A 10,077-nucleotide genomic window follows, 5' to 3' on the forward strand; every position below is an offset into this window, starting at 1 on the left:
GTGTTAGCTTAGCTTGTGTGTCGTCGCTTTGAGACGTCCTGTTCGGCTGCAGATCGCAGATCTGAGGGTGAGCAGCACTCAGGTAAACAGGTTGTTAGTGAAGGTGTCCAGTTCTAAATTTGTAAGAGTATTCATCCTATAGAGCAGTTTATCTGTGCATGTTGTCATTGCTCAGAGAGGCCAGCTCTACTGCAGCAAGCTGGATCCTGCCTCCAAACACAGAGGCCATCAGGCTGCTGCACAAAGCTGCACATATTGTTTCTGCATGTTTATACGGTGTAAACAGATACCCCGTTCACACTGGGGGAAAAAATCTGGCTAAAGCGGGATTCGGGCCTATCCAGATGTTTTTTTTCTGAGTGTGAACACCTCGAATCCGGCAGTATCCAGTTTGATTTCAATCCGGATCCAGATTGGCTTAAATGTGGCTCAGGTGTGAATGCAAATGTGGCTCGCGAATCCAGCTAGTGACACGCTGCTTCCGGTTAGCGATGTGCTACTTCCGGTTAGCGATGTGCTACTTCCGGTTCACGGGGCACGACACGGGACAAAAAAACGCACGACGCATGCGCAAACGCGGTCCTACCGCTGCCTGAACTGACTCTGTATGTTACGAGGCGCCACCTAGTGGTTTGGAGGACAGCAAACACACTGGATGAAGCCGGATTGAGTGCGGACACAAGTGTGTGCTAGCCAGATTTGAAAATAGGTCTGAACGCATCCAGCTTAAAGGCTGTCTGGGCTCAATCCTACTCTAGCTGGAATGACTTTCTCCAGTGTGAACGGGGCCAGACTGTATGTGCACATTCTGAATGTCTACCTCTGTGATAGTAATGAATAACTAATGCACTGTAAACACTTTAACACTTCACCCTCTGTACTTAGTATTTACACATGTTCCAAGTTTATTTTTTTCTTTCTAAGCTTCTAAGTTCATTTCTTTCATCTTAGTTTAGTGTAGTCGTGTACTCCTCTCCTGTGAAGGGAACTTTTCCATGGCTCTGTGTAACCTTTGCTGTGCCTGTCACTATAAACGTCTGGAATCTGGAATGTGTTTCCAAGCTGATGATGTTGTTTTATTGGTTTGTCATAAAATGTTAGAAAGCATTGATGGATGGACAAACACAGCCTCTCACAAGAATTAAGATTAAGATTAAGAAACCTTTATTAGTCCCACAATGCAATGCAATTCAGTGCACGAGTGATGATTGTTGATGGTTCTCCTCTGGGAGGCTTATTATTTTGGCCTTTTTTTCCTGATTATTTGAGTGTATTTGTGTGTTCGTGGTTGTTTTGGTTGTGTTTCCCTTGTGATTACCGTCCCCGCTCTGATTGTGTTCACCTGTACCTCGTTAACCCTTCGTCCTTGTGTCCCTGTAGCTCCTGTATGTTCCTCTTCTTGGTTTGGTTTGTTTTAGCCTTTGGACTCCTTAGTTTGTGCCTCGTTGTTATTTGGATTTTTTTAGTGGCGGGTCAAGCCTCGCCCTTTGTTGGACTCTTTACCTTTGAGTCTGCTTTTGGATCCTTTTTGACTGATGAGATTTTGCATTAACGAGCAGATGAACATGTTCTTTATCATCTGACCCCTTTACAGTCCACATTACAGCTTAACTCAAACACTGCTGCTTCAGTATGTTTGAAAAGTCAAGATGGTTGAGTTGCAGTTCATATTATTACCACAAGGGGGCGCTTGATTCATGTCAAAAGTGATTGAGATGTTCAGTGCAGCTGTTGTTCATCAGCAAAGACAATAAAAGTCTCCATATAAGATGAGACTCTGTCTCACCGTCCTCACACTGAGCTGGTCAGGATGCATCTTCACTTCCTCCTTTTAAATGCAGGTAATCATAATGGCGGCTGTTTATCTGCCGTCTGTCTTCTCCCTTCCGTCAAAACAGACAGTGGAAGTTTTTGAACTTGAGCTGTGTGACACCAGGGAATTGATGTGTATCCAGCGTCTATTTATAACACGGACAGCAGGTGTGCTGTTACACAGAAGCAGAGTGATTGGTCAGGATCCTCAGAGGACTCACACACACACACATATGGGGAACATACATACAGTGAAAACATGCATTGATGTAGAGTAATGTGTGAATACATCACACAGAGTGTTCATCAGCTTCAGCTCAGTGACACACACCATCAGCACATTAACAGAAACAACTGCACCTGCAACAACATGCAAACAGCCGTACAACCTGCGGCCAGATTATGTCTCAGCCACAGCGAGGTCAGAGATGAATCAGGTTGGTGGTAGAGGTCTGTGAAGCCAGAATGAGACACCAAGGTGAGAAAGATGCTGTGGTTTGTGGTCATTTGCAGCCTTAGTGCTGGAGGCAGTGAACAAACTGCAACACAAACTGATGATGACCGGGTGTTCACTGCACTGTGTTCAGCTCAGCGGGTCAGAACCCAGCGTGGCGTCCCACAGGGTTCTGTTTTGGGTCCACTGTGGTTCTCACATCATGAGATTAGAATTTTTATGCAGATGATGTTCTGCTGTATTTTAAACCTGATGAGAGTAACTGTGAACCTTTTTAACCCTGATAGATAATGTAGTTAAGTTATGTTTAACCCCTCGCACAGTAACAGGTATGTATCAGTTGAAACCCGTCTAATATTCTCGGTTCATGGCTTCACGAGACTGATCCAGGTGACGCCCACGTTCTGTTTTCAGCATATTTTAGGAAGAATATTTGGCATGATATTGGATTGTTGCCATAGTAATCACACAGATTTGGTGCATATAGAACAGATAAAAATGGTGATTAATTGGGACGTAGGTATGGACATAGTCATGCAATTAATTATAACTGTAATTATTAAATGTAAGAAGCACTTGGACTATACTGTACTGTATAAACATGTACAAACAGACCGTCACAGTGTTGATGCTGTAAATGCTTTAATAGAAGATTTTCAGACAGTCATAAAATAATCAGTGACATGTGTCTGATTTCATTTCAGAACTAAAAAGCTAGAATAAAGCAAGCACTATCAACTACCCGAGAATAACGAGACGTGATGTGACCCCTCTGGACCTCACAGCACTTGGTGGCCTGGCTGACTGACACCACACTGCTGGTCTCTACTGTTCCCAGCGAGGACCCCGTTTCTGGTGTGGAAGACTTTGGCCAGAGAGGAGCTCATGGGGGAGGGGATGTACTCCTGACAGCGATCGCCACTGAGACTCGGAGCGCACTGCACCTCGTAGGTGTAGAAGAAGGTTCCGTGATCAAACATGCAGCTGTCACTCCTCTTCCCACTGCGCAGGTCGACCAAACACTGACCGAGCAGATCGCTGTTCCAGTACGAGTCCTCGTCGTAGACGGTGAACTCCAGTTTGTTTGCCATGTTTATGGTGATGGGTCCGAACTCAAACTTCTCTGACCACTTAGGGTTGTCATTGTCCTGTATGATAGCAGTGCGTTTCACCTGGTCACCGTATTTAACCTCCACTGAGCCATCGGTCTCAGTAAACCTGTCTCCATACAGACCCTGAGCGTAAAGACGGTACACCACTAAAGTTGCCAGCCCTTTCCCAGCAGGACAGCAGTTTGACCTGATGTTCTGGTTACTGTTACAAACACAAGCACACGGATCTCGTTTGTCGCTTCTCTCTCCAATCACACAGCTTTCCGAGCACTTTTTCTGCAGCGCGTTTTTCTTGATGTACTTCTCCACCTCTTGCTTCAGGCCGACCCTGGCATGGTGGTCATAGGGCAGGATGTCGTGCAGCGGCTTTAAACTGTATTGGACCACGTCAGGTATGGTTTTTAATGAGTCGACCCAGCGGTTGAAAATGGACGGATCTGGATGACTCTGAAAGAGGACATCACCTCCATTAATGTTCCCACCAATGACCTCGGTGCTCCGCTCACTGAACTCGGTGCTGAAGCCCTGGTTGTGATTTAATGTCTTCTTCTTATTCCGGCAGTGTTCCATCATGGCTTTAATGGTAGCTGAACTTTCAAAAGTAGCAGAGGCCTCGACTGACAGACAGTCTTTGACTTCCGTCTCGGACAGGCCATTGATCGCCGCCTGGCAGGTCCTGACTGAAGTTATGGCCTTGATTTCACCTCCGAGATTTACCTGAGTGATGTAATGTGTGCCGAATGTATCGATCACGTTACAATATGCCGTCTTGGTCTGACATGAATATGGGGGAAGGGAGTTGACAGCTGACTGAAAGTCGTGACTCAGTGGAGGTTTTGTTGTCATTCTGTATCTGTGGAGCACAGAGATCATAATAATGTTTAATTCAGATGGGACAGTTCCACAGTCCTTTTTGAGAGGTCTGACATTTTTTGTAAGATTCTCCAAAAAAGGGTCTTGCCTTATTTCGCATTAAGCAATTGTGAATTGTGAGTGAAAACAGTCACAACCAAACTAAAATAAACTTCAACAAATACTCTCACCTGTAGAAGTTGCAGTTGACAGAATGGCGAATGAAGTTGTAGCGGTCTTGTTTGGACTTTGCCATGGCGATATTAGCCTCTCTGGAGTGGGAACCTCCGAGGCCAGCAGAGGCGGTGAGAGGAACATCGAGGTCGGCTTTCCAGTTGTTGGACACGGATGACAGCGAACTGTTGGCGAGCGTCTCAGCAGAATCACAGAGGGTGCTGGAGACCGATAAGGTGCACTTGGGGAGGGTTCTCCAGTCCACCACAGAAGCCGGGACCTTCTGTTTCTTTCCGTTCAGGTAGCCGTTGTTGAACATCCTGCATGTGCCGTTTCCAAGATCCCAGGTTTCTGTGTCGATGATGTAGGCTCCTTTCCTCTCCATCGTGACGATGTCGAAGCCTTCTCCACCCAGGTTGTAACCCGGGATGAAGTCAGCCTGTTTACACTCGACCGGTGAGCCAATGAATTTCATGCTGGAGGGACTGCATGAAGGACTCCAGGCCCAGCACAGGAGCAGGAGCTGCCACAGCCTGCACATCTGCATAGGAGAAACAAGAACAACAGCCTCAGTTTCAACAAACCTTTAATGCGACACACTTTGAGAGCTTTGTTACTCAGCAGTGTGTGCCACCTTCAGTGTCAACAGACGCCTCTGTTCACTGACTAACAGATGTCCACCTTAAAGTATAGACATCGAGGAGGTGGAGACTTCACATCTTTTATTCTACACGCCTCACATGTACCAATGTGTAAAACTATGTCCCAAAAAGGATTTCAGCAGAAGTCAGAAGTGAGCCCCACCGCAGCCTCACGCGAACTTAATATATTTATAGAGGCTGCTCTTTGTGTGAATGTGTTGCAGTGCAAAAGTGTTGGTTTGCTTTGAGGAGGAACTGACAGTAAAAGAAGTTTTAAAGAGGAGAAGGGGCCTCTGTCCCGTCTCGACCTGCCGTACACTGGACAGAGGCTGGACCTATGTCATTTACAAGCGTTAGGTCAGAGGTCAGCGCCTGCCTGTTGACATGTCTCTTGATGGTTTTAGGTCCCTGTATGTTGCTGCTTTGAAAATGGCAGCTTCTGGTTTCAAAACAGTTTTGTAAAAGTTAAATGCATTTTAATAAGGATACATGTGACGCATTGTTTTACTTTACACAGAGGGCTGTTCTGTCTGTTGCAAGGATGAAGATCGAATAAAACAAATGCACGAAGCCTATAGTGTGTGTGGTGTTTTTATATTGATAGAATTTGGACATTTGTTTATGATAATTCTAGCAATTGTTTAAACATCGAACAGTTTAGTGCTTTGCTGCCAGGCTGCAGACGGTCCGGGTTACCCGAACACATTTGCTGGCTGACACGAGCCCTGTAAAAACCCTAACCCACATATGTCAAAGTCAAGGGCCTTGACTAGAATTATCTATGGCCCCCGGGATGATATTTGATTAGTATTAGAACCAGCCCGCAGGCTGTAGCCGCCCGCTGGTGTTTTGCATGCACCAATACTACATTTCCCACAATGCAACGGTAACCCGCGAACTCACTGCAGTGCAGCAAGCGTACCATTTAAGAAGGCACCATGAAACGTCTAAGAAACACACAGACAAAGACAAGAATATGGACACGGAGCAAAGGCTACAGAAGAAGAATGTACAGGACATGTGATTCTTCTTTGAAGGCAGTTTGTTCTTGTCTGTGTGCCTGCTGAAAAATGTTTTCCCCATTATTCATTTAATCATTAAATAATACACTGTGTTAGGTCTTGGTTCAATAGGCTACGTGCAATCATTTCAATATGTTACATTGAATCAGTCCGGCCCTCGGCTTATAGCCAATTTGTTTTTTTGGCCCTCTGTGTATTTGACTTTGACATCCCTGCCCTAACCCAAGCACCGAGAACCTTCACCATGGTGCCATCTGAAATCTCGGTGCTTTCAGGAACACCTTTATTTGTGAAAGACAGTGACATTTTATGATAGAGAAATAGCTGACCGGTAAAATAAAAACAAGGTCTCAGTGGAGACCACGGGGGCACTCTAAGCCCTACGCATGCAATAAAACACTGATTATATGTTGGTATCCTTTAATACTACGACAGCAGTTTGTGTGTCGCTGCCAATGTGGAGGAGTGTGGACAAAACACACACACACATGGATGGGTCATTAAAATGCTGCTGTAACCAGCAGAGGCACTCGGGGGTAGGTGTGTTTACACCCACAAAATTAACATGGTTTATCATGAGGACTGGAAAGAATGTGTAACCACACCTCTGTCCACTCTTAAGACAGATTCACACACACACACAGTTTTCTAGCATCACACCTTTTTTTCAGATGCGTTTCTCTTCCTTTATTTTGGGTTTCAGTTCCTCTCTCACAGTTTATGACTCCTCTGAATCTCATCATCAAATTGCAGATTGTTGTGCCCTAAAAGTCCGAACAGTTTTAACCCTCTGAACACTGAGCCGGTTTTCACTGTGAGCTAGTTTAATACAGCAAAACACAGCCTCTATGGAAGCATGTGGTTCCATGTAGTCCACACAGGTGTTTACCAATAGTGACAAAAAGAGGAGCTTTCAGAGGGTTCAGATCAGCCAGGTACTCTCAGAGTGTTTGTCATGTGACTGCTGGTCCACTGTGAGTCAAACATGGCTTCCTAGCTGCGCTCTTTTACACCTTTAATTATCAATTATCAGCCAGTTCAAACACTCCCTGGTGTATTTATGGTTTTGTTTTCCTTGTTTTGGGTTTTTAGTTTGATCTGTGTTTAGTTATTGTTATTTTCCTGTAGTCCTGGTGTTTTGTTTCCCTGGTTTGTGTTTAGTTGTCTAGTCTTGTCTTGTGCTTCCTGTTTTACTTTGGTAGTCCTGTCCTCCCTGTGTATTGTCTTGTGTTTTACTTCCTGTGTTTTCCCTCCTTGTTGATCACCTGCCCTGCCCTCATGTGTGTCACCTGTGTCTCGTTGTCTTCCCTGGCCTTGTGTATTTAGTCTTTGTCTTCCCTGCGCTCTCGGCTAGTTCATCTCGTCGTTCAAGGAGTTTGTGTGTCTCGTCGCTTTGGGAATGTGTTCGTGTCCTGCCAGCCTTGACAAAGGGAATCTCCTGGTGTCTATGCCCCGCTATGCTTTGTATTTTTCTTCTATTGTATGCTTTCTTTTTTTCTAGGATCTATGTTAAGGACCTTGCTTACCTTATTGAGTTTTTTGCCATGCTATGTGTGACCCTTTGTCATATTTTTTGGACTTTGCCCTCCTGGCTTTAAATAAAAGACTCTTGGACTGCAACTGTGTCCTCCCACACCACAAACCCTGACACTCCCTCCTGTTTCTTTCCATGGTTTATTAAATATGTGTTATCAAATTGACAAAGTGGTTTCTGTAACCTAACTTTGAACCTCTGTTTCTGACAACAAAGCCTTGAACCAAACCTTACAGCAGGATTAAACAGTTAATAATCCCTGATGATGACATAGCTGTCTGAAGTTAAACTTCCTGTGTCACAGCAGCGCTGCAGCTTTGCAGATGCATACGAGCTGAAACCACTAAAGAAAAAAACCCTTTTATTTTGGAACATTAATCATTTTTTTTTCTTGAACCAAAACATGATGTTGCTTTTACGCTGTGCCTCGTTCTGCAGTGAAGCGTTTAACATTACAGCCATTACTGGTATCATCCTTATATATTAAGAATGAAGAGTTCTTCCAGTTTGTGCACAGTTACCTGTGGCGTCCATCTGTCTGTGCTACATTCAGTCTATTTAAAAATAACCAGGAGTTATTAATATTGGCTCTATCCTGACACATTGATGACCTCATGATGACGAGCTACATGTGGTATTGTGAGGAGGCGAGTGTGAAATGATGCTGTTTGTTTGTACATCAGTTCATGTGCATTAGTCATCTTCCTGTCAATGATTCATATTAACTGTGTGGAAAGTTAATCTGTGTTTACTGTCTTCCTCGTAGTTCTGTGCCTGCCTCTCTCTCTCTTTGCAGGTCTCAAGACCTGCAGTCCGGCCCCTGATCTCTCCTGTGCTCATCGACTTCACTAGCCCCTGCTGCTCGTCTTTGCTATCAAATTACTATTCCTACTTATGGACTGACGATATATATAGATATCTATTACAATATAATCACTGTTTCATCTTGCTGTCATGTTTGCTCTGTACTGTATCACGTTTGCTTCTCTCTCTCTCTCTCTCTCTCTCTCTCTCTCTCTCTGACTAGCAGCAGGACTGGTTCCCCCTTAAGCTGACGGGTCCTGCTCAAGGTTTCTTCCTCTTAAAGGGAGTTTTTCCTTGCCACAGTGCTCTTAGGGGGGTCCCTGTGAAGCGCTTTGAAACAATTTCTGATTGTAATATGCGCTATATAAATAAAACTGAATTGAATTGAAAGTTGTGTAGTGTCATTAGATGGTGTGTCACACTGAATAGCGCTAACAGAGCGCTAATTAGCTTAGCATTTACAGTAAAAAAATGAGAGGTCATCTCATTTAAATGATCCTACGTCCTACAAACACTTAAAATAAGGAAAAACAGGGAGAGCGCTGTGAAATTTGTTAGACCATAATTATATCCAACACAGGGTTAATGGAGCTTCTTTTCATTTTAGGCAGTAGGTTTGTTTAAATAGTAACAGGTTGTAAGTAAGTAAGGTTGTGTAACCACAGTTGGGAGCTTCAAGTTGACCTGGGAAGGCAGCTCAGGTCCCCAGACCACGTCGTAACAACCTCGCTGAGGCCAGGCGTGGCGCTCACATCAGCGGCTTCTAAGCAGGTGCTCATGGGTGAGCTCACCGTCCCTTTGAGAGGACGGACAAATTAGATACCTGACACACACACACACACTGTCTCAAAGGCCTCCTCTTGAGACAGTGTGTGTGTGAGACACCCTCTCTGTGGGTTGTCTGTCCATGTCTTTGTCCCCTATGTTCACTAGAAATGAAGAATAAGCTGAATTTAGTTAGTTAGTTAGTGTGACATTAGTAAACACAATTCAAACATCCATACACAAAGTATGACAAAACACCACGCAAATGCTTAAAGGTCAAAGGTCAACTTCGACCTAGTAGGTTGATGGATGCGCACGTAGCTGTATATTTCTATTAACTTCATCCACGTACATGTGCATGCTTCTTATTTTCTTCCCCTTTTCTATCAAGCAGACTGCCATGGTGAGCGCTTGTGTCTGTGAATGTGGTTCACTGCATTCACTCACGGTTTGAAGAAGTTCGCCCTCTGCTGATGTTTATCAGAATTACAGGCAGCATGATATCTCAAATGTACTTTTAATATAAAAGAACTACAGGAGGACATACACAGCGACCAATGACAGGAGAGGGGTCGTTTATTCATGTCATTTATTGTAAATAAACATTTTTAATCCAGGGAAAATTAGTGAATTATGAGATTATAATTATGCGATAACAGCTGTGACTACTGTTGTAGTCTCCTTATGCATTTTATGATCTGTCAAAACAGAGGTTTGTGAGCATGCGTGGGAATCGAGATACAGAGCAGGTGCGCCGTCACGCAGAGGCAAAGCAAGCGACCACTCTGGATCCTCTGAGGACTCTGTGTACAGTGCAGGCACATGCACTCAGACAAAGACATATACTCCTGCATGCACACAGTCAGGTGATGAAACTGCTTGGCACCCACGCTCATTTACATCTTCC

At 44.4% G+C, this 10,077-nt stretch overlaps 1 protein-coding gene across 2 annotated transcripts; it reads right to left on the reverse strand.

The window, feature by feature from the left end:
• Nucleotides 1-2,891: 2,891 nt before the first annotated feature.
• On the reverse strand, nucleotides 2,892-5,068 carry LOC114437733 (perforin-1-like). Of its 2 annotated transcripts, XM_028408608.1 has the most exons (3): nucleotides 5,039-5,068; nucleotides 4,422-4,945; nucleotides 2,892-4,231 (listed from the first exon to the last, which is right to left on the reverse strand). In XM_028408608.1, the coding sequence occupies exons 2-3, from the start codon at nucleotides 4,943-4,945 to the stop codon at nucleotides 3,046-3,048; spliced, it is 1,710 nt and encodes a 569-aa protein (XP_028264409.1). In that variant the 5' UTR covers nucleotides 5,039-5,068; the 3' UTR covers nucleotides 2,892-3,045. The 2 variants fall into 2 exon arrangements, with proteins under 2 accessions (XP_028264409.1, XP_028264402.1); XM_028408601.1 differs by lacking the exon at nucleotides 5,039-5,068 and having other exon boundaries at nucleotides 4,422-4,970.
• Nucleotides 5,069-10,077: the final 5,009 nt, after the last annotated feature.

The sequence above is a fragment of the Parambassis ranga genome, chromosome 1 (assembly GCF_900634625.1).
Source record: "Parambassis ranga chromosome 1, fParRan2.1, whole genome shotgun sequence".
NCBI lineage: Eukaryota > Metazoa > Chordata > Actinopteri > Ambassidae > Parambassis > Parambassis ranga.

Excerpts from the sequence above, each read along its gene's own strand:
- LOC114437733 (XM_028408601.1), bottom strand. The coding sequence starts at position 4,951 with ATGCAGATGTGCAGGCTGTGGCAGCTCCTGCTCCTGTGCTGGGCCTGG. Across the intron at positions 4,232-4,421 it reads GTCAACTGCAACTTCTACAG|ATACAGAATGACAACAAAAC; the intron begins GTGAGAGTATTT and ends TGTGCTCCACAG.